Source organism: Stenella coeruleoalba (genome assembly GCF_951394435.1).
Source record: "Stenella coeruleoalba genome assembly, chromosome: 1".
NCBI lineage: Eukaryota > Metazoa > Chordata > Mammalia > Artiodactyla > Delphinidae > Stenella > Stenella coeruleoalba.
Window position 1 is genome coordinate 60310168 of NC_137169.1, and position 20615 is coordinate 60330782.

A 20615-nucleotide genomic window follows, 5' to 3' on the forward strand; every position below is an offset into this window, starting at 1 on the left:
GTCTGAGATGTATACAGCCCAGGAGATAAGTATGTCTTGAATTATCCTTAAATCAGTGTCTAGTGATAAGACAGTAGGGACACTTAAACAGATTTTTTTTCCTAATAAGTAAAGCGGTACGTGAGAGCGGGCCAGGGAGTCAGTCCAGAAAACTGAGCTCCTGAAGAGGAAGAGATAAAGATTTAGTTAAGTGAAGAAGACATTGTACCTTGTGGCTGAATGTGAACCATGGAGCTTCAGTCGGCACAGTTCCAGGGTTTAAGTATGGAAATCTAAGGAAATGAAATAAAATGAAAGCTAAGGAAATGGGTGTGTAGGGAAAGGAGTTTTTAAGAGTGAATCATCTGCAGAAAGGGAGCCTGCAAATAAGAATGGCTTCATGCAGACTTTGGCCCAACTCTATCCACAAAATATTTTTCCAAGTAATGTTTATTACATATTTTCTTTTGAATTTTAGAATTCCTTTGTGGCTTGACATTAAGTTATATGCCTAGCAACCCCAAATCTCCTATGTCCTCAATATTTAGAAAAAAGCAGGAACTGTTCATCAGAAATTAAACAGTCCTCATATTTGAATGTGCTTTTAACTTTTTTCTTTTAGAAAAGTTAATGAATTCAGGGGAATGAAAATAGATGTTAGAAATTGAAATATAGGTATCTAAGCTATAGTTAAGAAAACTGTAAATGATTTCTTTTTTTGTTGGGTCTTAAAAAATATGTGATGCTTATGCACACTGAGTTTTAAAGTTAGCAGATTATATTGTATAAAGGTATTTTTGGCCCTTTAGAAATTATTTTCCTACATTAAGAAATGTTTTCTTATATTAAAAACTTTTTATTGTGACTCAGGTTTTATGTCTCTGTATAGACATACATAGGTGTTTTTCTTTGCACACTTGTTTTGCACATGTAAAGTAATGAGGTTAAATAATGCCCAGGTATGCAGGTCAACTGACCTTTATGATAGCTAGATTAGTGAAAGGATTTGATGAATGGGAAAAAAAAAATCACATTATATTTCTTTGTATCTTTCTCTCCCTAATCCCCTTCCCTTATTTAGTCAGGAGATCTTATGTAATTTTTTGAATAGCCCACAGGAAAACCAAGATGAAACTCTCAGGCAGATGGAACATAAAGCAGTTCCCATATTTGCTATGGTAATTTATTTTCAGAATGTACTGCTAAAATAAATGTTATTTTCAATACTTGCAGTCTTTCCACTCAAGAGGACTCTTATTGGTCTTGAATGTGGAAAGGCATCTGTTCAGGGCAGAAAGGAATGTTTTATGTTAATTTTTACTCTAGAAAATTTGGTTTTAGCTTTGATGACACCTAGTGTCAATGGAATGCAATAAATGTTTAATACTGCTTTATGGTGTTTAGGCATTTCCCTTTAACATCCTCAACGACGTTTTCCTCCTCAAAAATGCAAGCCTTAGTATTCATGAGAAAGATAATTGATAGATAAACCAGATATTTTTGTGTCAAGAGCCAATCAAGTTTCTCTCTGTACTCAGTGTATAGAAGGGACTAAAGGAAGCTTAAGGACAATGACACTGTCTTCATATGAAAGAGGAATTTTTTCCTAGTTGAAACATCAGAGGTAAAAATCTACTGAATTCTGTTTGTAAATTTCAAAGACCATCAAAAACAACCTTGCAAAAAGTAAGGTTTGCAGGTACTGTATTTTCATTTTTCCCACCTTATAACCAGCCAAGGGCATGACCCCACCCAGCTGTATATAAGTAAACCATAAATATGAACTATGGCCTCTTTTGATTCAGAGAAGAAATATTAAATTAGCAACAGTAATTCTAAACAAAGATATTGATTAAATTTTAATTGGTTTGTTAAGAATTAAAAAGAAACTAGATACTATGTTTTTAGGATTTTTAAGTATCCATGAAAATTCTCTCATTCCTAAACTATTTGATAATTGATTTCTTTTGACCTCAGTTATTTTGGGGCATAATCCTTTTATTACTGTATAATGAAGCTCTAATTCCACCTATTTATATTAATATTTTTCCATATGCTAAACACATGCACACACACACAAATTTTCCATTTTTCATTTGAGGTCATATAATTCAGTTAGTGAAATATTTCACTCTTCTGTAAGTTTAAAAAAAAAATCCTAAGCAGTGATGCAACATTGGGCCACTATTTCAGTAAAATGAAGACAGTCTCTAGACTCATATTCTTTTATGACATCTGACTTCTCTACCATATGTGCAGCGAAACAGTGACATCTTAAGGCCAAGTAACTAGAGCTCCTTTAGCCAGAGAAAGAACTTGAATTGGGATCTGTTTTCAAAGAAATTCCATTATATTATCAAGTAATTTTCAAGTTTACAATTTGCAATTGGTAGATCTTTGTAAATGCTTCTTTATTTATGACTTCTTTTGCAGTCTTTGTGAACATTTTAATGTGCACTAGAGTAAACACTAACATTTTACAGACATACTGTATATTAATGCATGCATTTCACTGCATAGTTTATTGACACTACCCTTGTAAAGCTTTTATGGAAGAAACAACAAGCCACAGCGGTATAGCAAAAGAGGCTTAATCTTTATAAATTGGGGCCTTTTCTGTCTCTTTGCTAGCTTAGGTGGCTGTATACAAATTCGGGTGGGAGGGGGCTGGAAACACCTCTTACCATTTAAGGTTTTCTACGTGGGTGAACTCTAGCCAATTCAAAACAAATTGCTTACTTTAATAACAAATTTTACCATTTTATAAAAAGTTAAATCATGACATGTTAATTGAAATGGCTGTATTGTAATTAATATTTTGAGATAATCGTGATTTTGAGCTCAAATTATATATAAAAATTGTCATTTTTGTATGTGTTAAAAAAGAAATTACTGTATCACAATTAACAGTACTTTTTAGTTGAATTACATATTGATGTAAATAAAAACTGAATGAAGACATATTTACTACTTTATTAACATAGATTGTGAATGTAGTTAATGGTTTTTTTGCAGTATGAGACCATGACAACCTTGAAAGCTGCTTCATTTTATGTGCAAAGAAGTCCTATGAATCTATATTTTAAATTTACTGAATCAGTGAAATTACGTTGTCAGTTAATTTGCAAATGCAAGCTGTATTCTCCAGTTTTATTTTACGTATTGACACTTATCAGTAAAGGTGTACAATGTGATTAGAATGCATTTTGAAGATGCTTTCTGTACAGATACAAAATACAGGGACTAAAATAATGCTGTGCAGTGTATAGCAGAGCCATTTTTCGGCTTTGGTGTACTCAACTTTTTCAGTATTTAAAAAAGTGTTTTGAATAACATAAAAGTCTCTTTATTGTATAAATAATAAAATGTCACCTTATTGTAAAATGTCTTTTGTTTAATACCGAAGCAGATTTCTTAGGCAGCCACAGAGTTGTTGTATGAAAAGGGCATGTTTCTTTTAAACCAAAAACATAAACATTGTAATCAATATTTGAAAAATGTAACTTTTTAATGAACACGTAGTATTTATCTTTATTAGCAATGATTTTTTTTCATAATATGAGCATGTCTCAATCATCCAAAAGCTATCTATCCATCCATCCACCTGTCTATCTATCTACCTACCTACGTACCTATCCATCCAACTATTTATATAAACTAATATACATTCTATTGATTAGTTACTTAATAGAATCACATAGTATGTTTTATAATGACTGACTAGCCTACTTACTTCTGATATTTTTGGTATAAATGTTTATATTTGATTTTTATCAAATATAACAAATTCCCTTTTAGAAAATTACCACATGACTACAAGCAAATTTAAAAATTAAGACCCTGGAAATAAAAAAAAGGCACAAGGATGGATTAGAACACATCAACAGAGTAATTATATATACAAATACCTGCTTAGTAAGTATTTAAACAAAATACATTTCAAGATTTCTATGTAGTATATGCTATTATTTTCTGTTGCTGTTATCCATAAAAATTAATAAAATTTCAGTACTTTTTTTTAAAAGAACAAAAGGTATTTTTTAAATGCTCACACTCTGAGGGAAAAATATGCAGATCCAGTTCCTTTAAATTTGTTGAATCTAGAAGTACTAGATTACTGTATCGAAACTTAACACTAAGACATCTTAAAAAAAAAAACAAAACCCAGTCAAGTTTTAAATTCAGAATTGTGAGAGCAATTATAACAACACTTTTACTATTTTCTCCACCAATAACCATATCTTATGTAGCATTTCTGTGACATTAGAAACCCCGACAAAATGATTTCATGAAACATGTAAAAAAGGCTAGGAAAAAACATTTCAACTATATAAACAAAAACAATCCAGTAAATATTAATTTGAAACTTATACTGACACCAACCACATCATAAAAGTCCTATTATGGATAATGAAAAGTCTTATTTTTTTAAATGCCAAAGAACAGTATTAAACAAAATTCAATTCAATTTTATATCCAATAAAAAGGTAGAAACTGGATGGTCATATTCAAGTCAATTGGTCATAATATACGTAACACAAACAGAAATGGGAAAAAAAAACCCACCTCTACAACAATGCTTTGTCATTATAAAAATATTAAACTGTGATAAATAAAAATTCACTTCTGAAGAAACCGTTTGCTGTGTTATAAGGGAATGAAAGTGAGGATAAATCTTATGCAAAACATTCAGAGCAAATGTATGAACACTATATGTAGTTACACCATTATAAATGTACATGATACCTTAGAAATATGTTAGTTATCAATCTAAGAACTCTAAGAATTAACATGACCAAGATTATGTAACAACTCCAACTTAAGTAGGAATTCGGTCTCTCAAATATTCCAGAATAGCAGCTGTTCCTTTCATTAATATGGCTGCTCGAGGAACGCGGAACGGATTTCCATCTAGTAGCAATGTCCTAAACAAAGGAGAGAAATTAAGAATTTAAAACATTTTCTATTAGGGAGGCTTTTCTTCTAATTTCATTTGCTATTTTATAAGTAAAATTTGTGTGTTTTTAAGAATTTGTCCCTTTTCAAATCTAAGCATTAAAACAATTGGAATTGTAACTACAATAATGACTGAAACAACATTAAATGAATACTTATTATGTGAAAGGTATTGTTCTAAGTAACTTACATTCACTGACTCTCTTAATTATCTTAACAACCCTGGGATGTAGGCACCATTAATATTTCTATTTTATAGATAATGAAACACAAGTTCAGGAAGGTAAGAAAGGCTTGTCCAAGATCACACAGCTATTAAACAGAAGAGCTGCGATATGAACCATCATTTTACCCATCACCTTCTCAATCCTATAATGACCATATACTAAATGGGTGAATTATATTTATACAAGTGTTAGAATGAGCAAACTGACAAATACTCATACCAAAGACTATAACATAGTCGATATATCCTTTTCCACACTGGGAACATTAACATGTCTGCCTTCATACTCCTTCCCTTGACCAGACACAATATATAAAATCTATTTTAAATGTTCTGAAATGAGGTTCAGTTTAAGATCTAAGTGCTGGTTGATTTGTTTCTTTATTTAATTAATGAAATATCTTAAATTATAAGATAGAGACTTTTATATTAATTTTCAATAACTTTAAGTGTTTATGTAAATAAAAGTCAAAGGATTCACAACATATTATACCATAGATCTAAATTATATCTTCAAATATTCCTGTACCTTGGGAATTATTTTAAAGCATGACTTTCTTAATTTATAGAAAAAAAGTTAATTACAGTCAATCTTCATTACTCAGACTCCAAATTTGCTTATTCACTAAAATTTACCCGTAACCCCCAAATCAATACATGTGGCATTTTGAAGGTCATTTTGGACGAGCAGCAAAAAATTTGAGTCACTTGACAGGCACATTCCCAACTGAGCTCAAACAAGGTGACACTCTGCCTTTTTTGTTTCAGCTCCCATACTGTAAACAAATGTTCCTTCCATGGTCTATTTAGTGCAACATTTTTTGTATTATTGTACCTTTTCTTGGTGATTTCACTGTTTAATATGGCCTGCAAGCGTAATGCTGAAGTGATGTCTAGTTTTTCTAAGCACAAGAAGTATGTCATGTATCTTACACAGAAGATACGTATGTTAGATAAGCTTCATTCAGGCATAAATCACAGTCCTGTTTGGCCATAGCTCAATATTAATGATTTAACAATATTAAATAAGGCATCTTAATACAGAAACACACATAACACAAGGTTATATGTTGACTGGCTGATGAAAACATGACCAGAGGCTTGAAAGAGCCTAACTCTGTTATTTCCCCTAGGGAGCAATGGTTTAAGTATTTACTAATTTGGTGTTCATGGAGACTTTATAGAATACAACTATTGCACATAACAATAATCAACTTACTTGTCTTCTATAATTCAGTATTGTGAGGTACCAGAGAAAGATACTAGTGCCACTCTAGTAAAGTAAAATATGCTAAACCATCATATGCAGTTTTCAATAATTAAATTTTTCTGACACATTCTGATAACTACTGGGCTTTCTGTTCATGTCTCAAATTCCCTTTATATTCACTTAACAAGCACTTATTAGGTGCTTACTATGGTCTAGGCACTGGGGTAACTCTTCCAAAGGAGGACAAAGAAATGGTATAAATGAGTCCAAATAAAGCAGGATGGGAAATCAGAGAAGGGACTAACTCTGCCTGGAATATCGGAAAGGTTTTCAAAGGTGATAATTAGGTTGATTACTGATAAAAGCAGGGTAAAGGCACTTGAGGCTGAGGTAACAGCAAACACAGAGTAAGAAAGACCATGCTGGCCTTGAAAAAATGGTAGTAGTCTGTAATCAGATATTGAAAAAACTTATATGCACAGCTAAGGAATTTATATTTCCTTGACATTTTTATGCAGTAGAGTTTCAGATTATATACATACATAGTGATGAGAAAAGTATCACTAGAAACAATCAATTGCTGTATTTACACATATACATACTGTATAAAAAAAACTAAAAAATATATTTGGTAACATTTGAAAAACAGAATTGGGATTCGGAGTTTTGTTACCTGTTATTTTTAATGGGACATTAAATTTTTTATTTCAACTTGCCTGCAAGAGTACCTCAAAAAACAATAACAAAACAAAACAAAAAAATAACACTTCAACAAATCGAATGGAAAAACTTAGTAGAATGGTGCATTTACCTTAAGTTCACACAATTACCGAGCTCTGGTGGAATTTGTAGGAGGTCATTATTTTGAAGGTCCAATGTAATCAGATTTTCCATTGTCTTCATTTTCTGAGGGTCCACAGATCCAACCTGATTATTACTAATCAAAATTGTTTCAAGTGTGGGAATTCGATACAGAACTTCAGGTAGTATTTTGAACCTATAAGAATATGAAGAGAACACCTAAATATTTTAGAATTAGAAGCAAAATCATTCCTTCAAATAGAGATAAAGTTTATCTCAAATAGAGATAAAGTTTTCTTAATGTAAGTTTTTAATATTTGGTATAAGTTCTGCATTTAAATTTTTCAGAAAAATTTTTAAAACTGGATTAATTCTGGAAACCTTGAAATATATGTTAAGTGGACACACTTGTAACAGTTTCTATTTAATGTATAAAATCAAACAAAAGTTTGGAGTAAATTCTCCTATGTTTTTCTTTTCTCATTCAGGAGACAAGGAAATCTTCCTGAAATGCTCTCAGTATAATGTCTCCATGTAGGTATTCTTCCTTAGTTCACTTTTACTTCTTATGAAAGAGAATCACTGCCAATATCTTAAGTAAAAGTTAGAGATTTATACTTTGCTTTGACTTAAGCTTCGAAACTGACTAGTTTTGTCATTTTTTCAACAACCAAAAATACACTCATTTTGGTTTTTGAAAAAATGACAAAACTACTATAGGCTGCTGGCTTTCTCACCCAAAGCAGCCCTGAAGATGCCACAAGAGAGATGGGAAAGCTTATGGCTCTCAGAGCAATTCTCAGTAATTAACACAAAATCCCTGAGGATCTTTTGGGGGACAGAAGCTAGTTTGGTTTTAGTGTGAGGCAGACTGCTGCCTCAACTAGAAAAGACAAGGATGAGCTGAAAGAAAGCTTTACAGTTGGCCTTTTCACTTCCCCATACTGCCCTTCCTTTGCTGCCTTGATGTTTAAAAAAAAAAAAAAAAAAGCAATAATGAACAGTAAATTCAAGGCACCTTTGTAATTAGAGGGATCGGAGAATCAATAACAAGGAGTACAGATGGACCAAACCACCCTAAATAGTATCTCCTCTTTTTCTCCCGCACAACCCATAAATAAGGTAATTAAAAAAGATGTAGCTCACCAGTTAACACAGAAGTTACGGTTAGGTTTTGCCAGCTCCCCAAAAGACATTAATTAACAATGAAATTGATAGCTCAATAGAGAATCGATAGTTCAATTCAAAAATAAAAATTAGAAGAAATCTGAGAAGTGCATATATTTTTAAATAATGACAACAGTGGTATAACCTACACATGAGAAAACACAAATAATAGAGTAGACGGAACAAAAACTTAAATAGGCAATATTTTAACATCACTGTGCCTTAGATTCCTCATCTGTAAATGAGGAATAATAATAGTACTAAACTTATATACTTGAAGACCTTGGTATAGTATCTGTAATATATTAAATGATAGCTACTAATATTTATATTAACTTTTACCAGAATCAACTTTCACCATAGGAAACAATATGACATAGTTGTTAAGAGCCCAACTTCTAGAGTCAAAACACCTGGGCTCAAACTCCAGCTCTATAATCTATGTGAACCTTAAGTGAGTTACTTAATTCCTAATCCTCGATTTCTAAATGGACATAATAACAGAACCTACCATGTAGGGCTTTTGTGAGGATTAAATGAGGTAATACATGTAAAGTACTTGGTCTGGAGTCAGCAGATAATAAATATTAATAAATGAGCTCCCAATAAATACTAGCTATTCTTAATTATTAGTAGTATCTTCATAGTGTTTACAGAATAAAATCTAAATTTCACTGGGTATAAAAAGCTCTTAAAGGGTTGGCTACTGCTTACACACCCAACTTCATTTGTGACTTCCACTCTTCTACTTTCCCACTTTGTGGTCCAAGCCATATTGAACTTCTTGACGTGTCCCATCATTTTCTCACATCCTTGTGCCTTAGTATATGCTATTTGCTCTACATGGGAAGCCATATCCCTGTGTGTCTGGCAAATGTCTATTTTCCAAGCCTCAGTTTCAGAGCTACCTCCTCTACCTTCACGTAATCTCTGGAAACACTTATGTCTATGCACTGTGCTTCCACTACAGTGATTAGAATTATTTATTTGCATATTTGTCTTCCTACTAGCTTACAGGTTTCTTAAAATGGCTAAAAGAAACAAAAAATCTACTAGACATCAGTTGTGAAAATTCTAAAAAAGCAACATCACTTTTAATTCTAAGTAGAACTAAGTGAAAACAAACCTGGATATTTAAATAAAGAAAACATATAGGGCCTTTTTGTTTATTTGGTTCTTTTAGTTGTATTCTCTAGTAAGACCTACAAATTTTCCACAGAAAATTGTTATTCAGATTTGTCTGTTCTGTTTCTTACCTATTAAAGGAAAGGTTGATTGTTTGTAGTCTTATCAATGATTCCATTTCTTCAGGCAAAGAATTTAAAAAATTATTCCTAAATTAGAGAGAAAAAAGATGATTTACAAAGTTTGAAAATCTGTACAACTTTAGTTTATAATTAAAATGTTGACCAGACAAAAATTTATGCAGCTCAGTTTGTCAATTCTTGATTTCATTAAGGCTGTGTCCTGAGAATTCTGAATCGGTCAGCTGCTTCAAGTATTTGATTAATTTGCCAAATCCTAATGGCAATGTGCAACCAACTGATACTGCAGTTAACTCTTTAATAATAGATTTAACAGGGTAAACCAGGTAAAGTCCAGGTTCGGGAAGATCCCACATGCCACAGAGCAACTAAGCCCGTGGGTCACACTACTGAGCCTGCACTCTAGAGCTCACCAGTCACAACTATTGAAGCCCACATGCCTGTCTCCACAACAAGAAGCCACCGCAATGAGAAGCCCACGCACCGTAACAAAGAGTAGCCCCCACTCGCCACAACTAGAGAAAGCCCACACACAGCAATGAAGACCCAATGTAGCCAAAAATAAATAAATAAAATAAATAAATAATAAATAATTTTTTAAAAAGGGAAGCAACAGTATCAATAAATACCTGAGATCTATAAAGGTTAATTTTTGAAGCATACATAATTCCAAGGATATAAAGGAAAGCTTATTAAAACTGAGATTGACATCAGAAACCATTTCCTTCAGTTCCACAATCCTGAAACAAAAATAATTTTTAAATGTTAATACTATTTGAATTCACTGTCAGAACTTCAAAACTACAAGCAGACTATAGAGGAAAAAAATCTTACATTATTTTTGCTAATTAAGATTTTCTGTAACTGTTACTTTTCTCATAAAAATTGCAATCAGTTTGGATGTGTAACTGATAAAAATAGGTTTTGAAAAATAGCCATAATATTATCTGTCCAAGAATTTCTATTTGACCTTAAATGTAGATTGAAGTTTAAGAAACCATTCAGTTTATATTTAAACCAATTATGGACAAAAAAAATTCAATCTAGGCAATGTTTATAGTATATCTGTGACTTGAATCCATAAAATAAATTGTCAGACATATATTCTGTAACATCGTAGTTATTGTTTTAGACTCCATAATATAAAACCATCTAAGTACCAGAAGTATCTGATACATCAAAATGCTTTTTAGATATGGCAACATTTTAAAAGTATAGTATCTCTTATCCAAATTATCATTTAATCATGATTGCAAGAAAACAGTAAGTTAATTCCTAGGTTTGCTAAGTGTTACTACTAAGCAACTTAAGCCAAATACTTAGAGAGGAAGAATTAAATACTTCTAAGTAAACCTGATCAAACTTAGTAGTTTGAAAGTATGATACTAATTTAAGAACAAGAGATGTTACATATGATTTGCCAAAAAACAAAAGTTAAACTGTAAATCATTTTTGTCTATCATATTAGCAAAGAAAAAAAAAAGAAAGAAAGAATATCAAATGCTGTGCTAAAGAAGATTAAAAGTGAAAGAAACCATCATGAAAGATACCATGAGTCTGGATATGTAACTGATAAAACTTTTTTGGAAAGCTTTTGGACTTATGTATCAAGAGCCATACTCTGATTTAGTAATTCTTCTGAAAATTTGGTTTAGAGATACAATGTTTTGTTTTATTTACAATCAAGCTTATGGTATATAGATAAATACATGTTTAAAGTATTGTTTACAACATGGGAAAATGTTTATGACAAATAAACCACTCAAGATACGAATTATATGTATAATTCTAAATGGGTAGCAGCTTGAAATAAAATATGCCAGGAAGTCAATAGAATAAATCAGTGATGAGACGATAAATTACTTGTCTCTTCATTTAGTCCAATATTTTATAAATAAGTATTATTTTTGCAATCAATTTTGTGACTTGTGGAAAAAAACATGACAAAATAACTGTGGTAACAGAATAGCATACTGTTTTGCATAAAAATAATCAGACTGTGGAATAATATGAGAAAGTAAGCAATAACATAATATCTTTTAACTCCTTCCATCTTCATCCCCAATCACCTTGTTTGATCTAGGATCCCCCAGGCAAACTTGTCATATCTAAGAGCCAATCTAAATGCTCAACTATTCTATCAAATACTTTCTGAACACTTTAAACAAGAGAGAAAAAGAAGATGAACTAGATCCCCTTTCTCAGTAGAATCTCTTAAAGTTATCACCTTTCAAGATCTACATTCCTCAAACTATTCTCTGTAAATAGAATGCAAGTAATAGTTTGTCTGACTTTTTAAAAATTTTAAGCCATCTAAAAAAATTTTGGGCAGTCAGATGAAATTTCCCCAATACATCATCTTTTCTTTCTTTTTCTTTTTTTTTTTAAGTACTTAAGTATTTATTAAGTGCTAGGCACTGGTTAAATGCTTTAAGTGGATATGTCATTTAATTTAACTCTTATAAATAGGTCTATTATTATCTCTACTTCACAACTGAGGAAACTAAGAGAAGCTAGTTAAACCTGCCCAAAGCCACAAAGCTCATAGATCTGGGATATAGATACAAGCAACTGACTCTATTGCCCAAATTCTTTATGATTACCCTATCCTGTCTCCCATAGTGCTGTTTTAATTGCAAGGCTATTTGTCAACTTTCTTTGGGTATATAGTTAATGGCAAGATAACAATCATTTTTAGAAGTTCAACACTATACTAAACTAATATTCTCTCAAAACCTAAAGATTGTGCTATAATTAACATCCAGAGAGATGTATTAAACAGTACAAAGTACAATGCAAATGATTTCTAATGTTTGTAAATGAAGAATCCTTTTCTAGGAGAAAAACGTTAACAGAGTTGTCAATTTTGCTTTTACTATCAGTGGAAAAATTCACTGGCTTGGCAATTCATTAACATAAAGCCCCAAATTCCTATTAATCTACATGAAATTGGCTTTAGATGATCTCTTAAAACTTTCCTCTGATATTTCACTATATAGGAAAAAAGTAATATTTTTAATAATTCTAATACCTATTTTCCAAGTTTAAAATGTAAATGAAAAAGAAAGTTTTAACCTATCTATCTCTCAGAACCAATGTTAAAAGTGTCTCAGGGAATACTTAAGTAAATTTTACCAAATCCCTCAAATATTAACAATGTAAGAAATTTTACATATACTTTTAAATTAAAAAACTATGAAAAATAATTATTCTTGCAACTAAGATGCAAGTACAACTGAGAATGATTCACAACTTAACAGAAATAGCATCACGAACAGTTCTTACCTTTTGGGAATTTCACATAGCTGATTCTTACTGAAGTTAACAGAAGTGATAATGTTACTTTTTACTGCATCAAACACTTCATCAGGAATCAAAGTTGTTTGTTTATCACTAAATGAAAAATGGTTTAAAATGCATCATTCTTAGCAATCTGGAAAGATATGATTATTGCTTTTCATTTTAAAGGCCTTTAAAGATTTCATAAGGAGATTTTTCAAGGTAGTTGATTATGAAGTTCTGTAAAAAATGCTAAAAAAACCTGCCAACCCACAAAATGTTAACTGTTAGGAATTCAGACAACATATTGTGTCATAACGCTTTGTGCCACACCTTCTGTGTAGTCATATACTCAATGGGAATAAAAACAAATATCTTCAGAGCCTAAGATGTCCAAAAGTCATACAGTAAAGGAACAGTAAATAGATTCCTCTACCTCAGAGTAAAACTAAATGTATAATTTAAAGAACTGTTCTCACCCCTTTTCTTAAAAATCTCTAACACAGGTTAGCTCTCAACTTTCTTTGGGTATATAGTTAACTATAAGACAACAATCATTTTTAAAAGTTCAACACTGTACTAAACTAGTTTTCTCATAACCTAAACCAATTTCTCTCTCATTTAGCATGTGAAAAGGTACACAGGGTAGTGGCCTTGGATTAAACTATTCCTGGTTCTTCCATTAATAAAATAAGCTTTGTAATTTACCTTCCTTAAACCTCAGTTCTATGAAATTAGAATCTGAAGAATTAGTCATTGTTATTTATGTCAGATTTTTTGCAAATATAAACATAAATACATTTCCTTTTCATTAAAATTTTCAGTTATATTTTCAATAAAATATAAATTTAATCTTAAATGAAAGTATAGTAGAACTCTGACATTTGCAGATTTAACAATTTTATGTTATAATTAGCTGTTATGCTTATGTTATTCTTTTACAATTTTTAATGCCTAACCTCATCCACTTAAAAGAATCTTCAATGGAGTGTCGAATGACTGTATGAGCAAGAAAACAATATTACATATAATGTGTGTTATGGGAGAACTGTATAAGAAAAGCATACAGTATACAGAAAGATAAAAGGTAAAAAAAAATGATAAAAAGCCTAGATTTCACTGTTATTATGCCTTCCACTTTTGCTTTCAGGACCCATTTTCTGCTGTGCAGATGGAACACTTCTATCTTTTCCATCAGAAATGCTCAAGTCATGGGAAACTGATTTATTCAAATTAAACTTTGAAGATTTACGCTATGTTTAAAACTTTAGTTGAAAGCATTTATGCTTTAAGATTGGGAAATAATTTATATTTTAAATAGAATACTCCTGTCCAATTAAAGACTCCAAGGAAAACAAATTACAATAAATTTCAAATCAAAACAATTTAAGATGTATGGTCTTAAGCACTATCTTCATTATGCTTTTGTGACATCTGTACCTTTAAAGGATGGGAATGATTACACCCCACCAAAAAAAAGTTGTATCAATACTACTTTATAGATTTTTTAAATGATTAAAAGCAAGAGCATATGTGAAGTACCTAGTACAATGTCCAGCACTGAATAGAAACTCAATAAATCATATCCATGCAGGGTGGAGAGAATGGAACCCAGAGATAAAAGGAATTTTAAGCTAAGAAATTCCAAGGCAGGAATCAAGTCTGTCTGATCATTCAGTGTATTACAACACCTAGCATAGAATTTGATACATACCTAGTAGACTCCAAAAATACCTACTGAATAAATGGATATATTATGCGTAAGATAAGACATGCTAAATTGCTATGTTATGCTAAGGACACAACTACAAGTAGGGAAGAGTACTACCCTGTGTTACAGTGTCAAAGAAGGAAGGTGGTTTAGGGTAGTGATTTCTATGTGAATGGAACATAACAAATCTGAAACAGAGACTGAATCTTAACCACTCAGCAGGTGGTACCTACTGATACATTAAGGAAGAGAGGCCAGAAATTAATGCTGGCTGTGTGGGTAACTGAACAAACCCAGTCACTATCTAACTTGAGTCTGTATTCTTTTTTATTTTCATTACAATACCCAGACATGAGCTAATCACTGCAAGAGTTTTGACAGTATTGGTTTTTATCATTGTTGCCTTAGATAGTACTGAAGAATACTTGACAACCACTTCCAATCTCTGCATAGGTATCTTCTTTCTCCAATCGAACACACACCCATAATATATAAAAATTATTAGACTTCTGCCTCAGTTTATATACCAACATTGTAATTATTTCAGGTTTATCATATGTGCTGCCAGAGCACATTATTATGACATATTATTTGACTTGTATTCAAATATATAAACAGAGTACAACCTCTCACGCTTTGCCTGTTTGAGGTGTTCATTAAATAAATGATACTTATTTTTTAGTTACCAATATAGGAGCCCCTCCAATATAAAATTCTCTCTGGATGTTGGTAACTGAGTCAGAAAATTTTATTACCAATGAATACTGTCACTCTTATTTTTTATAATAATAAAATGTTCTTTATTATAAAAATTTTACTATTAACAACCGTTTATCTATCTCTTAAGCCTAATCAACACAAATCACCTAAGGAATGGGCATTTAAGTTCACTGTACTTTTAATATGCTTTTATCTCATCACTGTTTTTGCAATTGCTATTATTCTAAGTACTAATGCACTCTGATGAATTCTTCACCAATTTTTCTGAAGGATTATTTCTAAAAGTTTCCTATGTGTTTTGCAACATTTAAAAAAATGAATTACATACCTATAGTCTAATATTTTTAATGTGATGATGGCGTGTACATTGACTCTAGATTCACTTGGTAGTGTCATGGCAGTCTCAGTAACAGAATCACTTTGGCTAGGTCCATCATCTGGCAAAAGAAAAGTTATATAAAAACCAATATTTATACTGCAATGTCATTTTTAAAATTCATAAAAATATTCAAAAATAGTTTATATGATTTCTATTGATAGATATTACTGGTAAAAATATCTTTTCATATGCTTTATTTCCAATATCTCAAATCTAGATCTAGAATTTAATCTTTATTTAATAGAAATAAAGTTCAAAATATTTTAATAAATCCTACCATAAGAAAATTTAGGAGTAGGAAAGAATAAAGAATAACTACAATGTCTCAGAAGAAACAATGACAAGCAATCCTTCCTCTTAAGCAAGAATAATATGGTATTACTTCTAATGAAGGAATTTGTTAACAAAGGAAAAGTATTATTTCCCAAAAATTTCTACCAAATAGGCATCTGCCTATCTTTTCAGTTTAGGATACTATGAAGCTGATTATCCCCAATCATTTAAAATCTGGCAATTTGCAGAGTCAAGTAAGCTTTTGGTACATTACTCACATTAAGATCTTTCTTAGCAAATTAAGACTTTATTTTAAATAGATATTTCCTAACATGCATACCTACTTACACATTTACATACAATCAACCCTTTCACTAATCTCCAGAGACTGTTTAATGTTTCACACTGTCATAATATGGCATAAAAAACAAAACAAACAAAAATCATACACATTTAAAAGAGAGAGCTTTGTGATTTTTTGGCAAAAGAGACTTCAGCAATCTAGACAGAAATAAAATAAGACTATTAATTTTCAGCGATGCAAAAACGATAAAACGGTCCTAGTATTCATATGTTAAGAGCAGAGGCTTGTCAAAAGAACATTAAAAAAAAAAAAAAAAAATCAGTAGTATCCTTGATCTTGCTTCAACCCAGTAGGCATTTAGTGAACATTTGTTGAATAATACCAAGTGTATTTCTCTTGCATTAAGCTCATCAGTTATTCATTAATCAATAATTATTAAGTGATTATTTTCCACACAAATACATATCATATAAATATTTTATTTACAGAAGTAGCACAGAATAAATGACAGAATATCAAATAGAAATAAAAGACACCGAGAGAAATATTAATACCAAGTGAAATGCTTTGGTATTTAGAAGTTCCCTAGCGATTTGGTTATGTCACTTTAAAAAATATGTAATATATATTGCCAAATTACATCAGCAGAGAGACATATTAAACCAGCAACAAAACCCAGCATTATTTTTTAAATATACATGTATATTAGCATGATTACATATTGAAATAGAATATTCTCAACACTTTCCAAAGAGCTACTTTTAATAATCAGCATCAAGGAGACTGTAAAGAGAGAGGCTGATGTCTCTTGGGAGGGGACTACTGTGACAAATAGATATATTTTTCATTGTATGTTCTTATATATTGCTTGATTTTTTTTTACCATATACATTTATTGACTTTTTGATTAAAAAAACTAAGATGGCGATATTCCATAAACTGATCTAGATTCAATGTAATCCCTATCAGAAACCCAGCTGACTTCTTTGTAGAAATTAACAAGCTGATTCTAAAATTTGTATGCGATTGCAAGAAACCCAGAATAGCCAAGACAAACCCAAGAAAGAAGAATAAAGTAGGACTTACACTTCCCAATTTCAGAACTTAGTACAAAGCAATGGTAATCAAGATAGTGTAGTACTGGCACAGGATAGACATACAGATCAATGGAATAAAATTGAGAGTCCAGAATAAATCCTACATTTATAGTTAAGTGATATTCAACAAAAAATGCCAAGACCATTCAGTGAGAAAAGAATTCTTTTCAACAAATGGTACACAGAAACTGGATAGTCACAAGCAAAAGAATGAAATTATACCCTTATCTCATACTATATATAAAAATTAACTCAAAGTGGATCAAAGACATGAATGTAAGAGCAAAAGTATAAAACTCATAGAAGGAAAAATAGGAGAAAATCTTCATAAAACAGGATTTTGCAAAGGACTTTTAGATATGAAACCAAACACATAAGCAAAAAAAGAAAGAAAATGATTCCATCAAAATTCAAAGAAAACTTGTTTCAAAGGACCCTATCAAGAAAATGAAAAGACAAACCCACAGAAGCCTAGAAAATATCTGAAAATCATATATCTGACAAGAGACTTATATCTAGACTACATAAAGAATTATTACATCTCAATAATAAAAATAATTAAAAATTGGGCAATGTATCTCAATTGGGCAATGTATTTCTCCAAAGATATACAAATGGCTAATAAGCACATGATGTTCAACATTATTATTCATCAGGGAAATGCAAATCATATCTACAATGAGATACCACTTCATACCCACTAGAATGGCTAGAATCAGAAAGTCAGAAAACAAGTGTTAGTGAGGATGTGGAAGAATCAGAACCTTAATACAATACTAATGAGAATGTAAACTGGTGTAGCTGCTTTGTGAAAAACAGTCTGGCAGTTCTCAAATGACTTAATATAAAATTACCATACGACCCAGCAATTCCACTCCTAGATATATATGCAAGAGAAATGAAAACACGTTCACACTGAAACTTGTAAATAAATGTTTATCACTGCATTATCCATAATAGCCAAAAGGTACTGCAATTCTTTTTGCGGTGATGAAAATGTTTAAAACTGACTACGGCATTGGTTGTACTTACCTGTTAATATAGCAAAAAAACATGTAGTTGTACAATTCTAATGGAAGAATTGTATGGCATGTGAATTACATGACAATAAAGCTGCTTCTTATTTAAAAAAAAAAAAAAAGCTGTATTTTACAGCTCCCCTTACATGAGTGGCCGCAATATAAGTTCTGACCAATGGCATATGAGAAGAAGTCATGTACAATACAACAGCTTAATATATATCCTAATATATGTAATTGACCTTGTACCTTATAATGCCATAAAACATACCTTTTTAAAGTATAGAAATCATACAATGTCTACTCTCAGAGGACAATGAAATTAAACTAGAAATCAACAGAAAGATAACTGGAAATTCTCAAAATATGTGATTATTAAACAACACATTTCTAAATAACACATAGCTCAAAAAAGAAATCTAAAGAGAAATTCTACAATATTTTTAACTACATAAAAATAAAACCACAACTTATTAAAATCTGTTGTATGCAGTGAAAGCAGTGTTTAGAGGGAAACTCACAGCATTCACTGCATATACTAGAAAAAAAGAAAGATCTAAAATCGCCAATCTAAGTTTCTACCTTAGGAAATTAGAAAAAGAAGAGATAATTAAATCCAAATTAAGAAGAAAAGAAATAAGAACTAGAGTAGAAATTGATGAAATTGAAAACAGGAGATCAATAGAGAAAAATCAATAAGACCAAAAGCTAGTTATTTGAAAAGGTCAATAACATTAGTATGCCTCTATGCCAGGCTAACTAAGAAAAAAGGAGAGAGGACACAAATGACTAATATCAGAAATGAAAGAGAAGACATCACTGCAGGTTCCATGCACACAAAAAAGGATAATGAAAGAATACTAAGAACAATTCTATGTCCACAATTTTGATAACCTAGATGAAATGGGTGAATTCCTAGAAATACACAATCTTCCAAAACTCACACAAGAAAAACCAGACAATCTGAATAGGCCTATTACCTATTAAAGAAATCAAATCAATAATTAATAACCTTCCAAAACAGAAAGCACCAGGCCCAGACAGTATGACTGGTGAATTCTACCAAACATTTAAGGAAGAAATTATACCAATACTCTACAATCTTTTTCCAAGGAATGAAGCAGAGGGAATACTTCCTCATTCCATGAGGTCAGTACTACCCTAATACCAAAACCAGACAAAGAAATTGCAAGAAAATAAAACTAGAAAGCAAAATCTCTCATGAACATACATGTAAAAATCCTCAACAAAATACTTGCAAATCAAATCTAAAAAAAGTATAAAAAGAATTATACACCATAACCAACTGGGATTTAACCCAGGTATGCAAGGCTAGTTCAGCATTCAAAAAATCAACTAATGTAATCCTTCATATCAACAGGCTAAAAAAGAAAAATTACATGGTCATATCAATAGATGTATAAAATGTGTTTGATAAAATCCAACAGGCATTTATGATAAAAACTCAGTAAAACAGAAACAAGAGAACTTTCTCAATTTAATAAAGACTATAACAGCCCTACAGCTGTCATAATTAATGTTGAGAAACTTGAAGCTTTCCCCCTAAGATCAGGTACAAGGCAAGGATGTTCCCTCTCTCCACTCACTCCTCTTCAGCACTGCACTGGAAGAAGTTCTTGCTAATGCAATAAGACAAGAAAAGAGATAAAAGGTACACAGATTGGGAAGGAGGACATAAAACTGTCTTTGTTCACAGATGGCACAATCATATTGTTAGAAAATCCAAAAATAACCTCCTGGAACTAATAAGTGATTATACTATAGTAAGGCTGCAGGATATTAGGTTAATGTATAAAAGTAAATTGTTTTCCTCTATATCAACAATAAACAAGTAGAGTTTGAAATTAAAAACACAGTACCATTTACATTAGCATCCAAAACTGAAATACTCAGGTATAAATCTAATAAATGTGAATAAGAACTCTATGAGGAAAACTACAAAACTTTGATGAATGAAATCAAAGAAGATCTAAATAAATGGAGAGATATCCCATATTCATGGATAGAAAGATCCAGTACTGTCAAGATGTCATTTCTTCCCTATTTGATCTATATATTCAATGTAATTCCAATCAAAAACCCAGCAAGTTATTTTGTCAGTATCAACAAATTGATTCTAAGGTTTATATGGAGAGGCAAAAGAGCCAGAATAGGAAACATAGTATTGAAAGAGAAGAACAAAATTGGAAGACTGATGCTATCCAACTT

General features: G+C 31.2%; 1 protein-coding gene across 2 annotated transcripts in view; it reads right to left on the bottom strand.

The window, feature by feature from the left end:
• Window positions 1–2374: 2374 nt before the first annotated feature.
• LRRC40 (leucine rich repeat containing 40) overlaps window positions 2375–20615 on the bottom strand; it is a 57108-nt gene continuing 38867 nt past the window's right edge. For both annotated transcript variants that reach the window (XM_079919269.1, XM_079919270.1), the window contains exons 10-15: window positions 15643–15751; window positions 12890–12997; window positions 10234–10344; window positions 9596–9673; window positions 7183–7368; window positions 2375–4904 (exon numbers count right to left, since the gene is read on the bottom strand). In XM_079919269.1, coding sequence (XP_079775395.1) covers window positions 4799–4904; window positions 7183–7368; window positions 9596–9673; window positions 10234–10344; window positions 12890–12997; window positions 15643–15751 — 698 coding nt within the window. In that variant the 3' untranslated portion in view covers window positions 2375–4798. The remainder of the gene's footprint in view (window positions 4905–7182; window positions 7369–9595; window positions 9674–10233; window positions 10345–12889; window positions 12998–15642; window positions 15752–20615) is intronic.